Source organism: Triticum urartu, chromosome 1 (assembly GCF_003073215.2).
Source record: "Triticum urartu cultivar G1812 chromosome 1, Tu2.1, whole genome shotgun sequence".
NCBI lineage: Eukaryota > Viridiplantae > Streptophyta > Magnoliopsida > Poales > Poaceae > Triticum > Triticum urartu.
Window position 1 is genome coordinate 18999653 of NC_053022.1, and position 27680 is coordinate 19027332.

Sequence of the window (27680 nt, forward strand, 5' to 3'; positions counted from 1 at the left end):
CAGCGTTGTTGCAGAATAGTGGCAGACCGCGCAAGTACGCGAGCGGCCGGGGATGCTGTTGCAAATTTTGCAACATGGGCCCTGTTGCAGAAAATTAGATGCGGCGAAGATGTTGTTTTAATTTTTGCAACAAGGATCTTGTTGCAGAAAATTAGACGCGTGAAAGATGTTGCGGAAAATTATACGCATGAAAGATATTGTTGCAAAAAATTAGACGCGTGAAAATGTTGTTGCAGAAAATTAGATGCGGTGGGAGATGTTATTGCAATTTTTCTAAGAGTCTTGTTGTAGAAAACTAAAGAAGAAGAGGTTTTGCAACATGGGTCTTGTTGCAGAAAATTGTAGAAGATGAGGTTTCGCAACAAAGGTCTTGTTGCAGGAAATCAAAGAAGACCAGATCTTGCAATAAGAGCATTACTGCAGGAAATTAGAGAGGAGGATTGAATGGCGCGTGTCACGCAATCGAATGGTTCGCGAGGCGGCGGATCTTTTTAAAAGAGCCACCGGCCGACGCGTAGCAGCTCCCTAAAAGTAGGTGAAAAACATGCAAACATGTGGGAATTTTGGGCGGAATTTCCCTGCACTGGATAGGATCACAGATAAACCTGGCCATGGGATACCCGGCCCGGCCTAGCCGTCAAAAGCCCGACCCGGCGGACTTTTCCTCTGATGGGCTGAGGCTGGGTCTGGAATCTAGGCCCGATGACCAGGCCAAGTTGGGCCCAGGCCTGGGGTTTCTACTTCAGGCTTTGTTAGGCCTAGCCCAACGCATGGGTACAGACAGGGAAGCAAATGAAATCTCTGCTCTTGGATCTCTCCTCTCTGCGGCTGACCGGAAATCAGCAGCTAGCATCCACTGGTCGTTTCAGCCACACACTCTTCCTCCTCCGGCGTTTCTTTGTCGAGCTTATTTGTTGAGCTTTAGCCATGTCCATATCGGAAAGCCTTCCTCTGCCATCAAAACAGCTTGGAGACAAAGGAGACATATCTAGGCACTGCTTGAAGGCACCAAAAGTAAGTTCAAAACCAACATAAAGCCAAAAACTGATCAAATGCATCCTAAACTAAACCTACGGTTGCCATCTGTAGCACCATCCCCACTTCGGTTTGCCTCACTGGTGGATGAGAAGGGAAAAGAGGAATGGCTTCGCCAAGGTGAGTCTCAACGGGACTCGAGGGACAGGAGAACGGGACCATGGAAGTAATGGCTACTGAGTGGTTATCCTTCTTTTATTTGCTGAGGTATCGACCATGCCATGAGCCATAGTGGCAAAACCACCCCCCCACCCCAAAAAAACCATTTTAGGGGTTATTTCTCTTGCTTTCTAAATTTAAGTGGGTAGATACTTTGTTTTATAGCCAAAAGGGTTATGTAAATTCTTCGTAGTTGTTTTGGACTTAACCATTTCTTATTCCATAGAATCGATTCCGTAAAACTTCATATACACGGGTTCCCCTCATTTGCGGCGACACTCTAGCCGCTCCGAGATGAGGGAATGGTCTTTTGTATTAGGTTTATGTGTCATTTATGGCGGAGTCTCGCCGGTGGAGCTAGTGGCGTGTTGTCACCCGGCTCAATCTCTGCTTAGCTTTGGTGTCTTATGATGTTGGTTTCTATTTGGTCACATCTTCATCATGATATTCTCTTTCGTGGTACGGTAATGAAGCCACAATATCATAGCCCAGTTGCAAGGGTCGTGCCCCCCTCCACGTGTGCGGTCAAAAGGCTCCTTGCCCTGATTGTGGCGGGTGACTCGGGCGGCTATTCATGACCTTCGCGGTTAGCCAAGCTGTACAAGTTTGATTTCACCCGAAGAAAAAAAAGAATACAAGTTTGATTTCTATGCGGATTATTTACCAGGTGCATGGAAGAAGATCAGGTCGCGACCAGGAAATTGCAAGACTCCATTTGTTGGGGTTGATTTTTCAAGAGTTTGTCAATGCTCTCTGTTGGTTGCTTTTTTATTTGGGTTACTTGGATCTGATCTTGCTCTCTTTGGGGAAAAAATGCTGATATTTTGTGCCAAAGCCCATCCAGATACGGACAGAGAATGAGATGAGATGAGATGAGATGGCTGACCGGCAAATGAGCAGCTAGCATCCACCAGTCTCCGGTCACCGCAGCCACACACTCTTCCTCCTCCGGCGTTTCTTGCCCCCAAGCAACCACCACCGGAAATCTCTTCCCATTTTTGTCCGCTTCCCGCCGTGCGTGAGGCCTCCACGAATCCCCCGCTCCCCCCTCGCCGGATTCTTTTCCTTGCACGCCCAGCCTCCCTCCCCACCTCGCGCTATCTACCACCACCACCACCAGCAGAGGTCCGTACGGGAGGAGGACGAGGGGGAGAGCACGCGCCGGCTGGATACGCGCAGACAGTGTGCACCGTCCATGGCCGCCGCCGCCGCGGCCCCGGTGGCCCCCGGGAACGGGCGCCTCGGCCGGCCGCGGGCGCCCCGGGTGGGGCTGCGCATCTGTGCGGCGGCGGCGGCGGGGGCGGGGGAGGGGCCGTCGTGCCTCTACGTCGGGCCCATCGAGACCGCCAGCCAGGAGATGCTCGAGGCGCTCTACCGCCAGGTAATTCCAGTCCCACTCTTGCTCACCTTCCATGCCATCAGATTGCACACAGTTAATCATGAACCTGAAGAAATTAACTCAAAGTCTGCAATCTTTCTGTATCTCATACTGTGCCCTTTGGTGCTGTAAGCAATGTTGTCTGCCGCGCAATCTTTTTGATACTACCGCCTGCAGGTTCGATCGAGTTCGCCATCCCATCAGATTACACACCGGCTTGTTATTAGTAGCCTCAGCCACAGTTCAACATGAACCTGAAATTAACTGAAAGCCTGCAATCTCTTTGTACTATTCCATACTGCACCTTTTGATGCTGTAACCTGTAAACAATGTTGCCTGCTGCACGGTCTTTTTTATACTGCCGCCTGCAGGTTCGATCGAGTTCGCTATTGCCCATGTCCCATTCCATCAGATTACACACCGGCTTGTTAGCAGCTTCAGCTACAGTTCATCATGAACCTGAAATTAACTAAAAGTTGCAGTTTTCTTTTCTTTTTAAAGATTAACCTTAATACCAGTATAACTAACTGAAAGTTGCAATCTTTTTGTGTTTCATACTGTACCTTTTGATGTTGTACAATTCATGTTGCCTGCTGTACATTATTAGGCGAGCCAAGCTCATCACCATGTCTACTTGTATATAATCTAGTACCATCTTTCATGGCAGGCCAGGGATTCCTACTACAGTGGCCAGCCTCTGATTGTCGACGACATGTTCGACAAAGTTGAGGTGAACAAAACAGGCCTACAATCAGCTAACTTACGTATATCCACATTAGCACACACCACCTGATCCAAACCCCATTCGCTGTCGCGTATTTGCATCCGCATCCTAACAGTACATGTGTCCTTGACCTTGCTAGTTGAAGCTCCGGGTCTACGGCTCCCCGTCGGTCATAAAATACCCCCGCTGCAGCCTCAAGCGACAGTCGGCGTACGCGGACGCCGAGGTAAACCTTTCTGTGAAAATTCACCCCTGTTTCTTCTAGCCAAATCTACCCAGTGTTCCATTTACTTACAGACTCACAATTCAGTGTTTTGGTTGACATTTGGGTATAGGGCAGGAGGACCACTCGATGTTTATGGCACTGTCGAGCATCTGGACACTGCTGCTCCTGCTTGGTACCTCGGCGTTCCTGGTTCCAAGCTTCTACACTCTGAGCCTGGCGTTCGGGGACGCATTCGGAGCAAGGTCTCTCTTCTCTGCTGCTAAGTCGCTTGACGGGATAACAAGGGTGAACCACATGGTTTTGATCGGACTAGGCTATCTGATTGGCTATCCGGTTGCATCCGCGTCAGGTAAGGAAAGTTCTTCAGTAGATATTGTTTCTATGTTATATCAGTAGTATCATGATTTTCGTGTTCAGTTTGCGAAATTGTGTTCTCCACGCATCTTAAATCATCTTTTTGTTTTTTAAGTTGGTGCATTGCAAGGCCTGTTGACAAACAATGTGGTTGCACTAAAAGGCTCTTGCCCCAATTGCGGTGAGCAGGTTAGTTTTGCTTCTAGTAGTTGCCCATCATGGCTCCTTTTAGTGTTGAAAATTGATCCATATTTCTTTGAGTACAACATTTTGGTCATCTGAGTAAGCAAAGCATGTTCTTGCTAGGTGTTTGCATTTGTGAAGACGGATAAATCCATTAAAGCACCCCACAAGGCAGAATGCCATGTCTGCGAGTGTCCATTGGAGTACCGTACTAAAGTCGAGGTATGTGGAATACCTGTAGTTTTTTACAGCCTTTACAGCTGTTGTGTTTTTTGTCAGATTATGATCTTGCTAAATCTACATCAAGTTCTTGCACAGTGACATACTCTGCAATCCCTTCACTGATAAGATGATAGATAAGCACGTTCAGGCCCCTATACCACATTTGACACACAAGATCAACACACTGTTGCAGGACACATACTTGAATGAAAATTTCAAATTTATAACTGAGACAAAATTCAGATTTGGAAGTCTTGGTGAGAATTTGCAGTTCTACATGTAGATATCGTGACAGTGTAAAACAACACCTACCATGGCTTCACTTTTTGACATTGCTCTGCAGAGATCTCTTTCTGGACCTAGAAGAAGTTGGGTTTATGGCCGGGTTTATATGGTGAAGCAAGGACATCTTAGGAAAAGGAGATGGATCAAAGACTAGAAATCCAGTGATAGCTGTTGAAGAGATCCACATCTAGTGCGTTCTTATTGGCTGAAAGCCGGAAACTACTTTTTGAAGATAGTAGTCTTGTTGCTCTGTAGTGCATATTTCCATTGTCCATTGATCAAACCAAGCATTTTGTAAAGCAGTCCATTCTTTCCCGAGATATCCAAACTCTGCACATGAACAGATGATAAAATTATTGGCGAATATTATAGTGGTTTGCTTGTCAAATATTTGCTCAACTAAAATTTGATTTGCCTAATTGATGTAAGTGCTTGAAAGATGCTTAATTATGCTATGCAATCGCTGGGAATGTTGTCAAGTGCATATTGTTTCGTCATTTATGGGCCTAAAGGAAAGCATTATGTTATTATGAATTTATTAGGAGAGACCGGAATGACAAAAAACGGCTCCCCTAAGTCTTGGATTTATAGTACAAGGAATTAATAGGACCTAGAACTTAAAGATATGGTTAGCATTTGTTTTAATTATACTTCTGATAAATAGACGGACTGCCTGTTGGGGACATATAATCGTGAAAACATACGAAATAACAAATATAAGTCTTTCTAGAAATTCCACCAAATGACTACATACGAAGCAAAATGAGTGAATCTACACTTTAAAATATGTCTACATACATCCTTATGTTATATTCGATTTGAAATGTCTAAAAGGACTTACATTTAGGAACGAAGGGAGTAGTATGTTAGCTTAGGCTCTATATACTGACAACGATCGAACAGCAAAAAGCACAATTATTTAACTTGACAACTACTCTCTCTGTTCCGAATTACTTGTCTTGGATTTGTCTAGATACGGATGTTTCTAGACTCATTTTAGTGCTAGATACCTCCGTATCTAGACAAACCTAAGACAAGTAATTCGGAACGGAGGGAGTACTAGCTACCCCCTCCGTCTCCGTTTGTTACACTCCGTCCCCGAGAACAATCTAGTCTTTGTAAGAATCACCAACAGTTTGTCACAATTAAGAACTGGTCCACTTTTAAATTTAATTAACTTTATTATTATGTTATTAGTCACGAAACACACCACCGTCACATTATCAACAGTTTTCGGGATATTCCCAGCTATTTTGTGCTCACTAATTCCACTCACTTATCAAGAGAGCTTATCAATGATTGCTCGTTTGTCATTGATTGCCGGTCTGGAAAGATCATTTTGCAGTAGTGAGTAATGTGAAATCAAAGAAATATCCGTTGCTCATAATTAATGGCTCAAGTCCAATGCACCTAGAGATGTGCATAATGGCTTCAAGATGACAAAAACATATTCTCCAAGGTGGAGCTTATTGGGTTTGTCAAAGTATGTTTACGTGTTAAACTATTATTGACCATGTAATTGAAGAGGGTTATGTGTTTGAGTGAAATATGCGCAAATCAGACCTATTGTATAAAATGATATGTGTACTAGACACGGATCACAAGAGGGACGGTCCGTGCTTGTGGCAAATGTAACCAAATCACTCGTGGCGGATGGCCAAAGATGTTGTCCGATGGCCTCGACGGGCTTTATTGTTTTTGTACTATGTCAAAATAACAAATTTTGATGGCGTGCTACATTGTACGTTTGAGTTTTTTTAAGCATTTGAGCTGTAGGAGGTTCCGGCCTAGTCTTGCCGCTATTTGGCGTTATCTCATTAGGCATCTCCAACTCAACGCGTAAAAATCCTCCCGCATTCATTTGCGGACATGAGGACCGATCGGTGAACACGAATGCGGAAGGATGCCATCCAACCGTAGTCGGATATATTTGGCCTTCCTCATTTTTTCCAAGTTCGCACGATCAAATAGCCGCACGCAACACTATTTTAAATTTAAAAATGTTTAAATATTACATTCTAACATGTTGTCCCCTTTTCACCGTCCACTGATGCTCAATCAGATCTTTCTTCAGCTGCTTGTGAGTTGGTCGATGCCGAATTTGTTGATGCATTTGAATAAATTCCTCAAATGTGGCCAGATTCTGGTCTGGAAGTTGGATAGGATCACCATGTTCTCAAATTTCAGAGCTGCGGCAGCATCGTCACTCTCATCCTCGATAGTCATGTTGTGCATGATCACGCAACATGTCATCACCCTCATAAGGTTTCTGGATCCCATTGTTTAGCAGGTCCATGAACAACTGCAAAACGGGCCTGCAGAACTCCAAATGCTCTCTCGACATCCTTTCTACCTGCTTCTTGTCTTTGAGTAAAGTGAGCCTTTTTTCTGGCCAACTGGGTTTGAGATGGTGCTGACAAAGGTAGCCCAAGGAGGATAGATACCATCACTGGCGGAGCTACGGCTGGGCAAAACCATGCCATGGCCCGCCCAGTCAGATAAGATTACAGTGTCGAGTGGTGCTGAATTGAGGCTCTCGGAGCAAAATTTCAGACATATTTCCTAAGCTAGCTGGTTATGGCCCGCTCAATGAAGCGTGTGTAGCTCCGCCACTGGATACCATCAACCAGATAGTAGCTCATGTTGTACTCATGTCCATTGACAGTATAGTGGCAAGGAGAAGCTTTTCCTTCAGTCAGCCTCACAAACAACGAGGATCGTTGCAGCACATTGATGTCATTATGAAACCCGGGCATGCCAAAGAAAATGTGCCAAATCCAAAAATCGTGTGATGCAACTTCTTCAAGAATGATGGTGGACTTCTTAACATGACCCTGATATTGCCCTTGTAAAGCCTTCGGGAAGTTCTTCCATTTCCAATGCATGTAGTCAAGAGATCTAAGCAAGCCTGGCAACCCTCTTGCTTCTGAGATTGCCAAGAGCCTCTCGGTGTCTGCCACAGTTGGTTCTCTCAAGTACTAAGGTCCGAACAACTTGACCACGACAGTTGCAAACCTGACCATGGCATCTCCGCATGTGCTCTCAGACATCTGTAGGTACTCATCCCACGAATCAGCGGTCGTTCCATATGCAACCATCCGAAGAGCGGCCATGTACTTCTGGTAACCAGAGAAGCCGATCGTTCTCATGGCGTCCTTCTTCAGAATGAAGTAGTCATCGTAGGACCGGACGACATGGTACAAATGATCGAAGATAGTATTGCCCATCCAAAAATGCCGACGAAAATGGTCAGCGAAGGGTTCATTGGGGGCAAAGTAGTCGGTCATCGGTGTCAAATGCCCCCGCATGCTAGCTGTTGCGGTTGGGAAATCGATGACCCTTGATCGAGCCCTTGAAATTGAGAACATGCTCTTCCGCACGCTCCGTGTCTTTAAGGACCGTGTGCATCATCGCCGTCTCATCGGAGTACTCGTCCAACGAGCCGTTGGACGGCTCAATATGATGTTCATATATGTACTCCAAATCGAAATCCATTGCTAGAAAGAACAAGGGACAACTGTTTTTAGCTCCAGCGATTCATCGAACAGTTGCCTGGCATGATGAGAATAGCAGTAGCGAATGGTACCTGGCGGGGTGGTCGGACGACAGGGGTTGATTGGAGACGGAGGAGAAGAAGGGTGGAGGCCTGCTGGAGCGCCGGAGGTGACGGACACACAGAGTTTCGGTAGGGGTGTGGCGTGGTGGCCGAGATGGTGGAGCGGCGGTGAAGGAAGAGAGAAAATAAGGAGGATGGACTCGTGAGGTCTGGAAAGGGTTTTGGGTGAGCCCGGGGTGTCGGATTTCTATGTTCCACATCCGGATTCCCACAAACCTTCTCCATTTTTGTCTTTGTTTTGACGGAGAAATTGAGTCCGGAACGTCCCGCGGGTCGATACAAGCCCGCGTTGAATGACTCCCGCAGTCCAAACAGCGCAGTGCAGACGGTTGCAGGTCCATCTTGAAGATGCCCTTAGGATGAAGTCGCCGGTACTTGTAAAGAAGTTTTGTTTGCAAAACTCAACGAATGGGTCCGCAAAAGGCCATGTGAACGACGAAAATGCCTAGGAGCTCTCGACGACTCGCCCCACTGTAATCCATCCCATCCACCAGCATTGGGATTCGCACTCACTATATTAGCTCCGCCGTATTCACAACATTTAACGTGTAGTATTCATTTCTACAGTACGGTATATAAACTGAACAGTGCAACACGCTTTCTCCTTCGTCCAGGCAATTTCACATCATCCTGTCCTTCTCCCCACTCGCCCGCCAACTCCCAACCACCCATCTGGATTTAATGCTCACGCTTCACAATCTCCTGCAACGGCTCAATCCAAAGCTACAACGGTCATCGGCTCAATCCAAAGCTACAACGGTCATCTTCCTCCTCTCGTCAGATATAAAATGCTTGCAGCTAGCAGCTTCCTCACTACTCCATATCATACCGTCAAGAACATTTCATACCACCCATTCAGAACAGCTTCCTCCCTTGTACATGGTTCTCATTGCCATGTCTAGCTCAACCCATCCCATGTCAAGCTCCAGCTCCCCCCTTGTTTCTCTTGAGGAGCAGCCACCACTTCCACTCATCATCTGCCCTTTCTGCAACAATGGTATGGTTCAGTGGTGGGTCTCTCGCACGTCAAACAATCCAGGCAAGCACTTTTACAAGTGCGAGCACGAGTGGGTATGTCCTAATTCTTTTTCCACTATCTCTGTACTATCCTGTTCTATCCTGTAACCATCTTCCTTTTTTCTTCCGATTTTGCCAAACTCACAAATGCAACTTTTGGAAATGGGAAGAGAACTACATCAACATCATACGAGCCAAGTGGCCGAGGCTATTCACCGCCCCTTCCCGCGAAGACAGGAAATTCCACTGCATCATCATCGTTCTCCTTCTGGTCAATCTGCTTGCTCTGCTCTTTGTATGCTGCAAGGTCGCATGAAGCCGCCGGGAGCTCTCCCGACTAATGCATGTCCATCAAGTTCAAGCCGCTCTTTATTGAATAAATTTGTTTATCTGTATTGTCTGTAACCAGTTGCCATCCACTTGCAAATTCTATTTTTTATTTTAATCCACCTTATGATTAGATGTTGTAATCATGTATCAGAACTAGTACCCCTTTCACGCATTCGTAATCAGATGTATGATGTATGAATTTTTAATTATCCACCTTCTCCATTACCTCTGTCATTATTGTTCATTATTTACGTCCATCCCACACCACATTGTACCATATCTCAATAAATAGCCTCTCCCCCCAAAGTCAACATTCCTTACCCAAAAGGCTGCTTCAACAGGCATAAATGCTCCTATGCAACCATCAATATCGTCCACCAGCTGTCCCAACACGCTTGCTTCCTCCAATTATAAACCCCCCTACACATATCTGCACAAATGTATTCCATCCCAACCAGACACCCAATCCGTCCACCCACGCCATAGGCTTCACCACGCATAGCAAGACCTGCTTTTATCTAAAGATTTCATATCTTCATCATTTAACCAAGGTATGTCTCAAACAAGCGTACATGCTTTCCCATCGGTTGCATCTTATTTCATCCCTAAAAGGAGAAAACTAACTACTTTATCAATTTTTCCATGTTCCAGGATGTCATATTCACGCCCTAGTTCATCACGCTTGATCGAAGAGGTGCTAGATGCAGCTGACCAACTCGATGACAGCTCAGATTCTCATCCGGGAGGTTTAGCACCAACTTCACGCACGTCCATAACAAAGGTTGTTTCTATTGTTTCGTCTTTCGACGAGTACAAAAGATTTCTTGTTAATGAAATTGGTTGGGGAGGGATTCTTAAACTCCCAGCACTCGCCCGACTTAATCTACGTTTTAGCAAGTGGTGCATGAGTCGTCTTGATGGGCCTTCCATGTCTGTACACCTAAATGCCACTAAAAGGCTTCGTTTCTAGCCTGGAGATGTTCACAAAGTATTTGGTGTGCCATGTGGGCCCAAAAATATTCTTGGGCCGGATGACCAATGCTCAGAAACGACTATACAGTTCCTACGTTTTGTTCTTGGAATGCTAGAGAAGGGAAATCAAGTTCTAAAAGCTGCTGAATCCAACCTCACTCGTCCTTTGTCTGAGCATTGTTCTAGTAATTTAGAGAAAGATTGTTTCAAGATGGCATTCGTTATTTTCGTTATCGGCCACCTTCTTGCTCCTTCTAACAAGCACGACACATCAATAATTGACTATTGGGGAGCAATAGCAAACACTGATAGGATAGCTGACTTTGATTGGTGCAACTACATTCTATCCGGTTTGATTTCTGCATCACAACAAGTTCAATCAGACATGCGCAATAACAAGTTAAAGACCCATCTTCAAGGATGTCACGTATTCCTCCAGCTACGACCCGTAGATCTACATATGTTATTATTACTTGTTGTTTTTAACCGATTCCATGCGCTACAATTATAATTATACTTCACACTATCCAGGTATTTGTTCTTGACAACCTAAACCTCGGAATTAACAACATCCCTCACGATACTTATCCAAGAGTTGCCTCCTTCGACGATAACAAATTACGGCGCATGATATTGGCTACCACAAGTACCGACAAATTGACGTGGGACTACTCTTGTGCTCTGGTACAACAATTCGCGTCCTTTTTTTCAATCTCACAACAATGCCATTGAATTATATATATCCACCAAACCTCCGGTTTATTATTACTATATACAAATTGTTATTCATGCAAATTCACTTAATATATTCTACTATATTTTATTCCCTTTCAGAACTGGGGCATCGTTCAATTCAATTTATAATGCAACATGGCCATCAACCGCCAATCATGCTCATGTTTTTTTATTCACGCGTTCTAATTATCTTACTTATATACATATATTTGTACACATTTTCCAATTTTTACACAATGTAATCATTTTCCAATGCCAAATAACATACGTCTTTTCCAATGAATTTTAGTATATTGCACTTTTAATCCAATAATTAACCTGTACATTTCTCATCAAAAAATAACATGCTTTCTTTCACATGTTGTCCTTTTCCAATGCAAAATAAAAAAAGTATTTTTCTAACCACAAATGACAAAAAACTTTGCCCATTAATGTTTTTTTTCATTGCACACTAACATAAAAACTTTTCACATGCAAAAAAACTAATGTACTTATCAATTGAACAATAAGAGTTTCTTCAACCATATTTTAAAACCATTCACACATTTCACATTGAATTAGTCAATAATCAACATTTTATCACATTCATTTTATACATCCCTTTTTTCATCTCCACTTTCATGTACTCCCTCCGTTCCGAATTACTTGTCTTGGATTTGTCTAGATATGGATGTAGACTCATTTTAGTGCTAGATACCTCCGTATCTAGACAAATCCAAGACAAGTAATTCGGAATGGAGGGAGTAAATCATTACTTCATATCATTTATTAATGTTCCCTACATATGATTTCTATGCTTTTCAACATGAATTACTAATGGGCATCAACTGCCAATAGTGCTCATGTTTTTTTATTCCACCGGTAAAATTATTATACTTCATCACATTTTCATTTACATATTTTTCCCTCAAAATACAATTTGATCCCTTTTCAATGCAAAATAAAATGTTTCTTTTCCTTCAATATTTAATATATTATCCTTTCAATCGAATATAAAACCTGTACATTTTTTAGGCACATTAACACGATCATTTTCCAATGATTATTATTTTCCATTGCAAAACAACCTAAGTCATTTTCGATACACAAATAACATAATTATTTTTCCATGTTTATTTTTTTAGATTCAATTATAATAAATAATTTTCCCAAAGAAACAAATAAAACTTTTTTTAGATGCAACAATAACCGTATTAATTTTCATAATCTATACTTAATTATCTAAGTGCACCGTTTATACTTTATTAAAACAATTCCTTCTTTCCTCACATTACTTAAATATTATTTTTAAAGCATGCATACATTACACATTGACTAACCCAATAATCAACATTTCCTCACATTTTCTACAACCTGTTTTTTGAAGCACTTTCATGTACATCAATATTTGCATTCCTAACATTTATCACTTCCTAACCTAACCTTTATCAATAATCACACATTACCATTTTTTTTACATTTTACAATAACGTCATGACAAACTGACAAACCCTTCACAAGTTTTAAATTTCAATTATGTTACTAATGCTAAACAGCTATCGCGTCCGACGTCACCGTCTTAGTCCAAACAAATTACTAATTTGAAATCTGTCAGTAATACTCAGAAATATTTACCTAACCAAACATGACGACTTATTGCACTAATATACAACATTTAAATAGCTTTTGACCTTTATTGTATTCAATATTATAGATTTCCCACAAAAAGATGGTTTTATTTCCGAAAAATTCATAGTACTTCTCGGGCGCTAACCCACGATAATTGTTTATCTGACTGTCTGCAGATACGATCACCCCACGATAATTGTTACACAAGGAGTACATTTGACTTAGCCGCTGAAAATCTTTCTCGGACAATGCTGCAACGTAATCAATCACCTACTCCTACTTTACGTCCTACCATACCTACATCTACATCATTATCTTTGAAGACACCACGAACTCCAACCACACCAGCCGTTCCACATACCACCGTCCACGACTTTGCTAACTACATGAAGTCCAATTATCCTCATATGGTTAGTGCAATATGTCTAATATTAACGATCATTCTATTATTGAACCACTTATTAAACTTTATTCTTACTATAGGTGTCATCTGATATTGGTATACTTCTAAGACGCAACAATGCCATTGTAACTAGAGAAGCCACATCATTGCGGAGTTCCATTCTACGCGAGAACACAACATTTCTTGACAAACTAATGTCCCTTCTATCTTCAAGTTGTATTTGTTGTAGCATTCGGTCTCTTCCATGTATAATGTAGAGTTCGCCTCCTATGAGCACAACTCATCAAAATTTAGCTTTAAGTGGTCGTAAATTGGACATGTCAGATTATGAAGGTTATTATTACATTCATTGTTATGTCGTACAAATAACTCCTTTCTTCTACACGTTCCATTCCTAACGTGTAATTCATTCATTGTTCAGGTGAGACTTCCTCGTCCACAAGCAAGGTTCCTTTTTTCAACCGCACTACACAAGATAGTGTCCCAACCACACACTCCAAGAAACGACCTAGGATTAACTCTCTTCAAGGTTTGGTGTTTTATCCTCGGCAAGAGTTTGATTAATTTCATTCTTTCTTACCTTCAATTCACTAACCTATTCATTTCGCATGTATATCACCAGCAAATTCTGCGACACCTCCGTCATTTGCCACCACTTCAAATAAGCCTTCAACACTACAGCTAGCTAAGACATGGGCCGACACAATCGCTTGTGGTGTTTTGATGTTCAATGATGACCAAAACATACCTGATGGAGCCGTTACTTTTGCCCAATTATCTGATCAGCTGCCTACTAAATCAGCGTCTCGCCATCTAAAGTACGCTACTGACCATTGGACTGCACGTGCTTATCAGCCTAAACTGAGTATTGACAGCCTTGCTTCTGTTGAACAATTCATGAACAAACTATCTGAAGATGTTGCTAGGAGGTATGCCACTCATTACATACTGTTTAAACTTTTTGCACTACATAATACACAACTCTAACACCATTAAATTTGTAGGCCTTGGGTCAGACATGATTATCCAAGATTCATTTCAATCAATGGATCTTCCATTAGAGACCAGTTAGTTGGTGATACACCACTAGACCATGAAGTATGCTCTTTAATCGTCCGGACTATTCTTATTAATGACAACATTTTCCTATATCCCTCAGACGGCTTTTGGCGTATTTTCTTTGAACCAGATTTACCGGTCAGTTCAATTAACCATTAATTTCCTGTTAACTTATTGTTATTTTATTACCGACACTACGGTTCCCTATACACTTTACGTATTTATTTAATTACCTTCTATGCAGACATGTATTCTTGCTGGCGAGAATCCATGGGAAGTACGCTCCATACAAAACCAATTCCTTAGCCAACGAGCGTCAACTCATCTATTGAATTGTAAAATGGTAATCAACATTTACCATTTCAATTTATAACATATTATATTTAAATATAAATTTAACATTAGGTTGCCCACCTACACAGTTCATCATGCCGGCAACGCTTCAGACTGGCTGGTGTGCTTACGCATGGGACATGGAACGCAAACTTATACACATACTAAACCCTTGTGCCGACTCAACCCAATATAGCTCTCTAAAGACCACACACGATTGCATCGCCGGCAAACTTCATGTTGGCCTTTACTCCTGTCTATTCAAATTTTTTAATACCTGGCACGTCGACTGTTTGAATTGGAAGAAAGTATATGATATACTTGCCTCCGAAGTTTTCACCAAGTGAGTATTTCTAAACCATGCCATGTTTTCCTAGTACTTCAACCCCGAATCAAACAAACATGATCTTTTTAATTTTTCTACTTTGCATCACAGGGATGAATCTGGCTTGGCTATGATTCAAATGCCCTGTTCTTTCAACGGCGTTGGTGTGTCTGAAGTGCTTAACAAGGTAATAGAATATATAATTCAGTCTTCTTTTTTATAATATGATTGTTAGATTCCTATAAAGCATTTTTAACTATTTTTCCAAAATACTATTTAATTCCACCGGATTTTAATTATTATCTTTAGCAGCAATATCCAGCATTAAATCTACTTGTTTTTACTTTCAGGTAAATGTGAGGATCCAGAAAATTAATTTGGTTGCAGACGTTGCCAAACTCATTCACAACGCCGGAGAACCGCCTGTCGAGCTTCACGCCATAGTCAGCTAGAACATTTGTCATATGGATTGTTCCATGTGTTCTCATCATATACTATTTATTTTATATTGCATTCAATAAGTCATGTCTTTGGAATGTAATATTTACTTACTCTGTTTGCCAAGTTATATTGAAACATTAATGTTCTGAATTCGACGTACTTAATGTCCCTCTTCAATTCATAAGTCACTCTTATTCCGCACATTTGATACATTTTTATATTTACTTACTTTGTTTATTAGTGTGTGAACAATCCTTTTAGAAACTTCTATTTTTTACATTACCAACCTTACTAGAATGGATGTTTACCATTTCAACTATATTTATCGTTCATTGCAATTTGACGTCCAAACCAATGTACCGAATGTGTTTTCTTCATCCTTACGATGCAATAGTTGTTTATCTTCTGTACATGATGAAAAACACAATGCCCTTTTCATCCATTTTCTTATAATTAATTTCAAAAAGAATAAATTATAATTCAACATCAACTTTTTTCAATATTTACTTTTCACATAAGGTAAGCTATTATGTAATTTATTTTGAATAATTATATCCCGACAGTTTTACTACTACACAGCTTTACAATCTTTAATTTATACATATCGTCAACTTTGTAAATATTTTCATGTTATACAGTGTAAAAACTACATACATTCCATTTCCACAAAATTGTATTATTATTAAGCTTTGTTTACTTCATGTCCCTTCATCCAAAATCTATAAAACAGATGTATTAGTTAATATATTTATGCATTTTATGGCATGTTCAGTAATGTAGGTCTCTTTATGGAACGTAACAAAATGACACAACTTTATTATTATTGACATACGTAGGAGACTTACGCACACACACATCCACATTCCTAAATTATTTATATATACTTAATAATTTTTTATAGTAAATTAACAGAAAATGCATTGGAGCTCTCGGTTGCTACCCCACCCCTATTCACAAATAATTTAGTAATTCAATTTTTTTTCAAAAAATCACGTAATTTTTAAATGAACCAAACATTACTACGGGAATTTATTGTATTAGGGGTAAATGATGTTCCCCAAAAAGGCTAGATTCAAGTACTATTCATGCTAATATGTCGTCATATTTCATACCTTAATTTTCGTTCAACAATATATCCAGGTTTTCCTAACCCTGAAGTTTACGTGATTTTTTCATTTTCCAAAATATTTATATGAGTACGATACCTAGTCATATTATATTAAAAAAATATATACACATTTTTCTTGATTTTTTCAATTATTAAATTATTATTGAATTTAAGGGGATTGAACAGAAAATGCATACGATCATTTGGGTGCTACGCCACCTTATATTCAAATCATATTAGTAATTCAAATAAGTCCTGAAATTCCCTAACATTTTATTGTATAAAACATGACCAAGTATTGCACTCATATAACAAAATTAAACACACAATTCCTGAATGCTACTAATCCACCATACTGCTGCTCATACACTTTTTTTTACAAGTACACACATTCTATAGATATCTTTTTCAACTACACCTGACAGCTTACTCATCTGCAATAACATATTTAATTGTTTTACTTTAGTACAAAAAAAATATGGACTACACACATTATGATACTATAATTGATTTTGATTCTGCCACTTAAGCATATTCCACACCTGCATCATAATAACATAGTAATTTTTTAATACTTTAATTGTTAATAAATCTATACACCGCAAACCAAGCACCACATGTGTACCAGGAATGTATCTTACTACTGAAACACCACCCATTTCAATATTATATTTTCCTTCAAGCAGTACATCATTCTTAATTAAATTTTCTAAGTATATATAGAAAACAAATTTAATTATTTCAAAAAAATGATCCTAAAATAGTTGCTACAAATATCAAAATTACTATATACATGAAGGAAATATGCCCTAGAGGCAATAATAAAGTTATTATTTATTTCCTTATATCATGATAAATGTTTATTATTCATGCTAGAATTGTATTATCCGGAAACATAATACTTGTGTGAATACATAGACAAACTAAACGTCACTAGTGTGCCTCTACTTGACTAGCTCGTTAATCAAAGATGGTTATGTTTCCTAACCATAGACATGTGTTGTCATTTGATTAACGGGATCACATCATTGGGAGAATGATGTGATTGACATGACCCATTCCATTAGCTTAGCACCCGATCGTTTAGTATGTTGCTATTGCTTTCTTCATGACTTATACATGTTCCTATGACTATGAGATTATGCAACTCCCGCTTGCCGGAGGAACACTTTGTGTGCTACCAAACGTCACAACGTAATGGGTGATTATAAAGGAGCTCTACAGGTGTCTTCAAAGGTACATGTTGGGTTGGCGTATTTCGAGATTAGGATTTGTCACTTCGATTGTCGGAGAGGTATCTCTGGGCCCTCTCGGTAATGCACATCACATAAGCCTTGCAAGCATTGCAACTAATGAGTTAGTTGCGAGATGATGTATTACGAAACGAGTAAAGAGACTTGCCGGTAACGAGATTGAACTAGGTATTGAGATACCGACGATCGAATCTCGGGCAAGTAACATACCGATGACAAAGGGAACAACGTATGTTGTTATGCGGTCTGACCGATAAAGATCTTCGTAGAATATGTAGGAGCCAATATGAGCATCCAGGTTCCGCTAGTGGTTATTGACCGGAGACATGTCTCGGTCATGTCTACATTGTTCTCGAACCCGTAGGGTCCGCACGCTTAACGTTACGATGATAGTTTCATTATGAGTTTATATATTTTGATGTACCGAAGTTTGTTCGGAGTCCCGGATGTGATCACGGACATGACGAGGAGTCTCGAAATGGTCGAGACATAAAGATTGATATATTGGAAGCCTATGTTTGGACATCGGAAGTGTTCCGGGTGAAATCGGCATTTTACCGGAGTACCGGGAGGTTACCGGAACCCCCCGGTAACCTAATGGGCCTTAATGGGCCTAGTGGAGAAAGAGGAGAGGAGGCCTAGGGGCTGCCACGTGCCCCTTCCCCCCCAAGTCCGAATTGGACAAGGAGGGGGGGGGGCGGCGCCCCCCTTTCCTTTCTTCCCTCTCCTCCTTCCCCCCAAGTCCTAATCCAACTAGGGAAAGGGGGGAGTCCTACTCCCGGTGGGAGTAGGACTCCTCCTGCGCCCCTCCTCCTAGGGCCAGCCGCACCCCCCTTGCTCCTTTATATACGGGGGCAGGGGGCACCTCTAGACACACAAGTTGATCTTCAAGATCGTTCTCTTAGCCATGTGCGGTGCCCCCCTCCACCATAGTCCTCGATAATATTGTAGTGGTGCTTAGGCGAAGCCCTACGCCAATAGAACATCAAGATCGTCACCACGCCGTCGTGCTGACGGAACTCTTCCCCGACACTTTGCTGGGTCGGAGTTCGGGGATCATCATCGAGCTGAACGTGTGCTGGAACTCGGAGGTGCTGTAGTTTCGATGCTTGATCGGTCGGCCCGTGAAAACGTACAACTACATCAACCGCGTTGTCATAACACTTCCGCTGTCGGTCTACGAGGGTACATAGACAACACTCTCCCCTCCCGTTGCTATACATCACCATGATCTTGCGTGTGCGTAGGAATTTTTTTGAAATTACTACGTTCCAAACAGTGGCATCCGAGCCTAGGTTTTATGTGTTGACGTTATATGCACGAGTAGAACACAAGTGAGTTGTGGGTGATATAAGTCATACTGCTTACCAGCATGTCATACTTTGGTTCGGCGGTATTGTTGGATGAAGCGGCCCGGACTGACATTACGCGTACGCTTACGCGAGACTGGTTCTACCGACGTGCTTTGCACACAGGTGGCTGGCGGGTGTCAGTTTCTCCAACTTTAGTTGAACCAAGTGTGGCTACGCCCGGTCCTTGCGAAGGTTAAAACAGCACCAACTTGACAAAATATCATTGTGGTTTTGATGCGTAGGTAAGACTGGTTCTTGCTTAAGCCCGTAGCAGCCACGTAAAACTTGCAACAACAAAGTAGAGGACGTCTAACTTGTTTTTGCAGGGCATGTTGTGATGTGATATGGTCAAGACATGATGCTAAATTTTATTGTATGAGATGATCATGTTTTGTAACCGAGTTATCGGCAACTGACAGGAGCCATATGGTTGTCGCTTTATTGTATGCAATGCAATTGCATCGTAATGCTTTACTTTATCACTAAGCGGTAGTGATAGTCGTGGAAGCATAAGATTGGCGAGACGACAACGATGCTACGATGGTGATCAAAGTGTCGCGCCGGTGACGATGGTGATCATGACGGTGCTTCGAAGATGGAGATCACAAGCACAAGATGATGATGGCCATATCATATCACTTATATTGATTGCATGTGATGTTTATCTTTTATGCATCTTATCTTGCTTTGATTGACGGTAGCATTTTAAGATGATCTCTCACTAATTATCAAGAAGTGTTCTCCCTGAGTATGCACCGTTGCGAAAGTTCTTCGTGCTGAGACACCACGTGATGATCGAGTGTGATAGGCTCTACGTTCAAATACAACGGGTGCAAAACAGTTGCACACGCGGAATACTCAGGTTATACTTGACAAGCCAAACATATACAGATATGGCCTCGAAACACGGAGACCGAAAGGTCGAGCGTGAATCATATAGTAGATATGATCAACATAGTGATGTTCACCAATGAAACTACTCCATCTCACGTGATGATCGGACATGGTTTAGTTGATTTGGATCACGTGATTACTTAGAGGATTAGAGGGATTTCTATCTAAGTGGGAGTTCTTTAGTAATATGAATAATTGAACTTAAATTTATCATGAACTTAGTACCTGATAGTATCTTGCTTATTTATGTTTGATTGTAGATAGATGGCCCGTGCTGTTGTTCCGTTGAATTTTAGTGCGTTCCTTGAGAAAGCAAAGTTGAAAGATGATGGTAGCAATTACACGGAGTGGGTCCGTAACTTGCGGATTATCCTCATTGCTGCACAGAAGAATTACGTCCTGGAAGCACCGCTGGGTGCCAGGCCTGCTGCTGGAGCAACACCAGATGTTATGAACGTCTGGCAGAGCAAAGCTGATGACTACTCGATAGTTCAGTGTGCCATGCTTTACGGCTTAGAATCGGGACTTCAACGACATTTTGAACGTCATGGAGCATATGAGATGTTCCAGGAGTTGAAGTTAATATTTCAAGCAAATGCCCGGATTGAGAGATATGAAGTCTCCAATAAGTTCTATAGCTGCAAGATGGAGGAGAACAGTTTTGTAAGTGAGCATATACTCAAAATGTCTGGGTATAATAATCACTTGATTCAATTGGGAGTTAATCTTCCACATGATTGCATCATTGATAGAATTCTCCAATCACTTCCACCTAGCTACAAGAGCTTCGTGATGAACTATAATATGCAAGGGATGCATAAGACAATTCCCGAGCTCTTCGCAATGCTGAAAGCTGCGGAGATAGAAATCAAAAAGGAGCATCAAGTGTTGATGGTCAACGACCACTAGTTTCAAGAAAAAGGGCAAAGGGAAGAAGAAGGGGAACTTCAAAAAGAGCAACAAGCAAGTTGCTGCTCAGGAGAAGAAAGCCAAATCTGGACCTAAGCCTGAAACTGAGTGCTTCTACTGCAAGCAGACTGGTCACTGGAAGCGGAACTGCCCCAAGTATTTGGCGGATAAGAAGGATGGCAAGGTGAACAAAGGTATATGTGATATACATGTTATTAATGTGTACCTTACTAATGCTCGCAGTAGCACCTGAGTATTTGATACTGGTTCTGTTGCTAATATTTGCAACTCGAAACATGGACTACGGATTAAGCGAAGATTGGCTAAGGACGAGGTGACGATGCGCGTGGGAAATGGTTCCAAAGTCGATGTGATCGCGGTCGGCACACTACCTCTACATCTACCTTCGGGATTAGTATTAGACCTAAATAATTGTTATTTGGTGCCAGCGTTAAGCATGAACATTATATCTGGATCTTATTTGATGCGAGATGGTTATTCATTTAAATCAGAGAATAATGGTTGTTCTATTTATATGAGTAATATCTTTTATGGTCATGCACCCTTGAAGAGTGGTCTATTCTTATTAAATCTCGATAGTAGTGACACACATATTCATAATGTTGAAGCCAAAATATGCAGAGTTGATAATGATAGTGCAACTTATTTGTGGCACTGCCATTTAGGTCATATCGGTGTAAAGCGCATGAAGAAACTCCATACTGATGGACTTTTGGAACCACTTGATTATGAATCACTTGGTACTTGCGAACCGTGCCTTATGGGCAAGATGACCAAAACACCGTTCTCCAGTACTATGGAGAGAGCAATAGATTTGTTGGAAATCATACATACAGATGTATGTGGCCTGATGAATGTTGAGGCTCGTGGCAGATATCGTTATTTTCTCACCTTCACAGATGACTTAAGCAGATATGGGTATATCTACTTAATGAAACATAAATCTGAAACATTTGAAAAGTTCAAAGAATTTCAGAGTGAAGTTGAAAATCATCGTAACAAGAAAATAAAATTCCTACGATCTGATCGTGGAGGAGAATATTTGAGTTACGAGTTTGGTGTACATTTGAAACAATGCGGGATAGTTTCGCAACTCACGCCACCCGGAACACCACAGCGTAATGGTGTGTTCGAACGTCGTAATCGTACTTTACTAGATATGGTGCGATCTATGATGTCTCTTACTAATTTACCGCTATCATTTTGGGGTTATGATTTAGAGACGGCCGCATTCACGTTAAATAGGGCACCATCAAAATCCGTTGAGACGACGCCTTATGAACTATGGTTTGGCAAGAAACCAAAGTTGTCGTTTCTAAAAGTTTGGGGCTGCGATGCTTATGTGAAAAAGCTTCAACCTGATAAGCTCGAACCCAAATCGGAGAAATGTGTCTTCATAGGATACCCAAAGGAAACTATTGGATACACCTACTATCACAGATTCGAAGGCAAGACTTTTGTTGCTAAATTCGGAAACTTTCTGGAGAAGGAGTTTCTCTCGAAAGAAGTGAGTGGGAGGAAAGTAGAACTTGACGAGGTAACTGTACCTACTCCCTTATTGGAAAGTAGTACATCACAGAAAACTGTTTCTGCGACACCTACACCAGTCAGTGAGGAAACTAATGATGATGATCGTGAAACTTCAGAACAAGATACTACTGAACCTCGTAGATCAACCAGAGTAAGATCCGCACCAGAGTGGGTACGGTAATCCTGTTCTGGAAGTCATGCTACTAGATCATGATGAACCTACGAACTATGGAGAAGCGATGGTGAGCCCAGATTCCGCAAAATGGCTTGAAACCATGAAATCTGAGATGGGATCCATGTATGAGAACAAAGTGTGGACTTTGGTTGACTTGCCCAATGATCGGCAAGCAATTGAGAATAAATGGATCTTCAAGAAGAAGACTGACGCTGACGGTAATGTTACTGTCTACAAAGCTCGACTTGTCGCAAAAGGTTTTCGACAAGTTCAAGGGATTGAATACGATGAGACCTTCTCACCTGTAGCGATGCTTAAGTCTGTCCGAATCATGTTAGCAATTGCCGCATTTTATGATTATGAAATTTGGCAGATGGATGTCAAAACTGCATTCCTGAATGGATTTCTGGAAGAAGAGTTGTATATGATGCAACCAGAAGGTTTTGTCGATCCAAAGGGAGCTAACAAAGTGTGCAAGCTCCAGCGATCCATTTATGGACTGGTGCAAGCCTCTCGGAGTTGGAATAAACGCTTTGATAATGTGATCACAGCATTTGGTTTTGTACAGACTTTTGGAGAGGCCTGTATTTACAAGAAAGTGAGTGGGAGCTCTGTAGCATTTCTGATATTATATGTAGATGACATATTACTAATCGGAAATGATATAGAATTTCTGGATAGCATAAAGGGATACTTGAATAAGATTTTTTCAATGAAAGACCTTGCTGAAGCTGCTTACATATTGGGCATTAAGATCTATAGAGATAGATCAAGACGCTTAATTGGACTTTCACAAGGCACATATCTTGACAAAGTTTTGAAGAAGTTCAAAATGGATCAAGCAAATAAAGGATTCTTGCCTGTGTTACAAGGTGTGAAATTGAGTAAGACTCAATGCCCGACCACTGCAAAAGATAGAGAGAAAATGAAAGATGTTCCCTATGCTTCAGCCATAGGCTCTATCATGTATGCAATGCTGTGTACCGGACCTGATGTATGTCTTGCTATAAGTATAGCAGGGAGGTACCAAAGTAATCCAGGAGTGGATCACTGGACAACGGTCAAGAACATCCTGAAATACCTGAAAAGGACTAAGGATATGTTTCTCGTATATGGAGGTGACAAAGAGCTCATCGCAAATGGTTACATTGATGCAAGCTTTGACACTGATCCGGACGATTCTAAATCGCAAACCGGATACGTGTTACATTAAACAGTGGAGCTGTCAGTTGGTGCAGTTCTAAACAAAGCGTTGTGGCGGGATCTACATGTGAAGCAGAGTACATAGCTGCTTCGGAAGCAGCAAACGAAGGAGTCTAGATGAAGGAGTTCATATCCGATCTAGGTGTCATACCTAGTGCATCGGGTCCAATGAAAATCTTTTGTGACAATACTGGTGCAATTGCCTTGGCAAAGGAATCCAGATTTCACAAGAGAACCAAGCACATCAAGAGACGCTTCAATTCCATCCGGGATCTAGTCCAGGTGGGAGACATAGAGATTTGCAAGATACATACGGATCTGAATGTAGCAGACCCGTTGACTAAGCCTCTTCCACGAGCAAAACATGATCAGCACCAAAGCTCCATGGGTGTTAGAATCATTACTGTGTAATCTAGATTATTGACTGTAGTGCAAGTGGGAGACTGAAGGAAATATGCCCTAGAGGCAATAATGAAGTTATTATTTATTTCCCTATATCATGATAAATGTTTATTATTCATGCTAGAATTGTATTATCTGGAAACATAATACTTGTGTGAATACATAGACAAACTAAACGTCACTAGTGTGCCTCTACTTGACTAGCTCGTTAATCAAACATGGTTATGTTTCCTAACCATAGACATGTGTTGTCATTTGATTAACGGGATCACATCATTGGGAGAATGATGTGATTGACATGACCCATTCCATTAGCTTAGCACCCGATCGTTTAGTATGTTGCTATTGCTTTCTTCATGACTTATACATGTTCCTATGACTATGAGATTATGCAACTCCCGCTTGCCGGAGGAACACTTTGTGTGCTACCAAACGTCACAACATAACTGGGTGATTATAAAGGAGCTCTACAGGTGTCTTCAAAGGTACATGTTGGGTTGGCGTATTTCGAGATTAGGATTTGTCACTCCGATTGTCGGAGAGGTATCTCTGGGCCCTCTCGGTAATGCACATCACATAAGCCTTGCAAGCATTGCAACTAATGAGTTAGTTGCGAGATGATGTATTATGAAACGATTAAAGAGACTTGCCGGTAACAAGATTGAACTAGGTATTGAGATACCGACGATCGAATCTCGGGCAAGTAACATACCGATGACAAAGGGAACAACGTATGTTGTTATGCGGTCTGACCGATAAAGATCTTCGTAGAATATGTAGGAGCCAATATGAGCATCCAGGTTCCGCTAGTGGTTATTGACCGGAGACATGTCTCGGTCATGTCTACATTGTTCTCGAACCCGTAGGGTCCGCACGCTTAACGTTACGATGATAGTTTCATTATGAGTTTATATATTTTGATGTACCGAAGTTTGTTCGGAGTCCCGGATGTGATCACGGACATGACGAGGAGTCTCGAAATGGTCGAGACATAAAGATTGATATATTGGAAGCCTATGTTTGGACATCGGAAGTGTTCCGGGTGAAATCGGCATTTTACCGGAGTACCGGGAGGTTACCGGAACCCCCCCGGTAACCTAATGGGCCTTAATGGGCCTAGTGGAGAAAGAGGAGAGGAGGCCTAGGGGATGCCGCGCGCCCCTTCCCCCCCAAGTCCGAATTGGACAAGGAGGGGGGCGGCGCCCCCCCTTTCCTTTCTTCCCTCTCCTCCTTCCCCCAAGTCCTAATCCAACTAGGGAAAGGGGGGAGTCCTACTCCCGGTGGGAGTAGGACTCCTCCTGCGCCCCTCCTCCTAGGGCCAGCCGCACCCCCTTGCTCCTTTATATACGGGGGCAGGGGGCACCTCTAGACACACAAGTTGATCTTCAAGATCGATCTCTTAGCCGTGTGCGGTGCCCCCCTCCACCATAGTCCTCGATAATATTGTAGTGGTGCTTAGGCGAAGCCCTGCGACAATAGAACATCAAGATTGTCACCACGCCGTCGTGCTGACGGAACTCTTCCCCGACACTTTGCTGGATCGGAGTTCGGGGATCGTCATCGAGCTGAACGTGTGCTAGAACTCGGAGGTGCCGTAGTTTCGGTGCTTGATCGGTCGGGCCGTGAAGACGTACAACTACATCAACCGCGTTGTCATAACGCTTCCGCTGTCGGTCTACGAGGGTACGTAGACAACACTCTCCCCTCTCGTTGCTATACATCACCATGATCTTGCGTGTGCGTAGGAATTTTTTTGAAATTACTACGTTCCCAACAATACATACACCCTAATGTACGTAGCATACAGTGAATCAAATATAAATAAAAACTCAACCATGCTTCAAAAAACGAAACATGCTGATAAACAATACAACGACAATATAGACAAATAAAACCAAACAAACATTCAGAGACATAGCCATAGTACTTGTCGAATTTAAGCTTACGAAATATATCCCACATTCTTCATAGCGCTTAACTAATTTAAAACAATTGATATATGTCTTAAATAATAAGTAGTATGACATTCATTACAATACCACGACTTGTTGCCGCTCTACCAGTTAAATAACTTAGGTAACTCAGAATTTAACATGGTATGATTTCCCTTGGGAAACTTGATCTGTTCGCATGCATTTTACCCAACCACTGCAGCACATTAAGCTTGAATAATGCCAGAGAATTCTGCATTAAGAAACAACTTACTTATGTCAGCATTACAAATTGATTAATGATTTTCCACATTACATGTGCAATTTTCTAGAATAATAACTACTAACCGTGTTAAGAATGTGCTTTATCTCTTGCCCATTGAAGCTCAATATGATGAGTAAAACATAGAATGCAGTATCACCCCTACCAGCACATTGCAGCAGAACTTTAGAGACTACCAAATATTGAAAAACATAAATAATTATATCTAAATGAAAAATCAAAGCTCAGTATGTTCACCTCTTCACTCGGTCCGCCAACACTTTATGGCATTTCATTTTCCATTTAGAAGCATCAACATGATAGCCGGGGTATAACTGAGGTATCAAGGACGACATCCCATTAAGCAACAACATATATTTTTCCCAGTGCTTCTTCTCCAATGTTGTCTCAAGCTGCCATGAGTTTGTTGGATCAAACACATGGACCACATGAGTAAACATATTGAAGACATACAGAACGTAATACCCCTCTACAGATCTGTCTGGAACCATTATCTGCACACAACAATTAACTTCATAAGATGATTTAATTGGTAAACAATATACATTATGTGATCTACTTGCTAAGCCCCTTACCATATTGCAAGTCCTCAAATCAAATTTTCCGTTCAAACCAACCAAACTTGCTTTTATTTCATCATTAATCTGTACGGCTGCACCATTAAGCACTCTCTCCTGGAAACATATTACCACTACCAAATTAGAAATCTTAACTACGCGCAAATTGTTTTCTTATATACTTATTTTCCTACAATGAACTAACCGCCCAGCTTAGATGAAGAACCTTCCTCAGCCTCAAAATTGACCTAGGAGCATATAACTTCTTATCCTGACAATACACAAGCCTACGGAAAATATCAAATTGTCTTGCACCAACTTCTCCTCCAGGTTTCATCATTGCATATATCTCAGTTCCAGTAATTTGCAGCACAACAGGTATAGGATGCTCAATCCAGATCCTAATTGAATGAACTTAATCAGTCAAATTTATATTAGGGAAGAAAAATGAACTAATTGTTATAGGATTTAGATTATATTCACCTCCTTAGTTCCATTCCCTTTGTATTCTCCAGCTGCTCTATAGAATCCTTCAGTACTTTCCTACTACTTAAAAAGTAGGCGCCAGGTCCTCCTAACCCACCATTGCTAAGTCCATTTGATATGATTGGAACATCCATCTTCCCGGCGATACGTTGCCGTTTACAAACTGGGAAT

General features: G+C 41.5%; 1 protein-coding gene and 1 long non-coding RNA gene across 3 annotated transcripts; both read left to right on the top strand.

Moving 5' to 3' along the window:
• The first annotated feature begins 2071 nt into the window (after window positions 1-2071).
• On the top strand, window positions 2072-4954 carry LOC125543556 (PGR5-like protein 1A, chloroplastic). Of its 2 annotated transcripts, XM_048706940.1 has the most exons (8): window positions 2072-2575; window positions 3240-3302; window positions 3436-3522; window positions 3637-3871; window positions 3992-4065; window positions 4183-4281; window positions 4475-4538; window positions 4625-4954. In XM_048706940.1, exons 1-8 carry the CDS (start codon window positions 2390-2392, stop codon window positions 4642-4644), a joined length of 828 nt encoding a protein of 275 aa, XP_048562897.1. In that variant the 5' UTR covers window positions 2072-2389; the 3' UTR covers window positions 4645-4954. The 2 variants fall into 2 exon arrangements, with proteins under 2 accessions (XP_048562897.1, XP_048562891.1); XM_048706934.1 differs by lacking the exon at window positions 4475-4538 and having other exon boundaries at window positions 2081-2575.
• Window positions 4955-13761: 8807 nt separating this feature from the next.
• LOC125541921 lies at window positions 13762-14341 on the top strand. Its single transcript, XR_007297761.1, has 3 exons — window positions 13762-13776; window positions 13870-14176; window positions 14252-14341. It is a non-coding gene; the product is annotated as an uncharacterized LOC125541921 (long non-coding RNA).
• The last annotated feature ends 13339 nt before the right edge of the window (window positions 14342-27680 follow it).

Excerpts from the sequence above, each read along its gene's own strand:
- LOC125543556 (XM_048706934.1), top strand. The coding sequence starts at position 2,390 with ATGGCCGCCGCCGCCGCGGCCCCGGTGGCCCCCGGGAACGGGCGCCTC. Across the intron at positions 3,303-3,435 it reads ACATGTTCGACAAAGTTGAG|TTGAAGCTCCGGGTCTACGG; the intron begins GTGAACAAAACA and ends TGACCTTGCTAG. Across the intron at positions 3,872-3,991 it reads TCCGGTTGCATCCGCGTCAG|TTGGTGCATTGCAAGGCCTG; the intron begins GTAAGGAAAGTT and ends TTGTTTTTTAAG.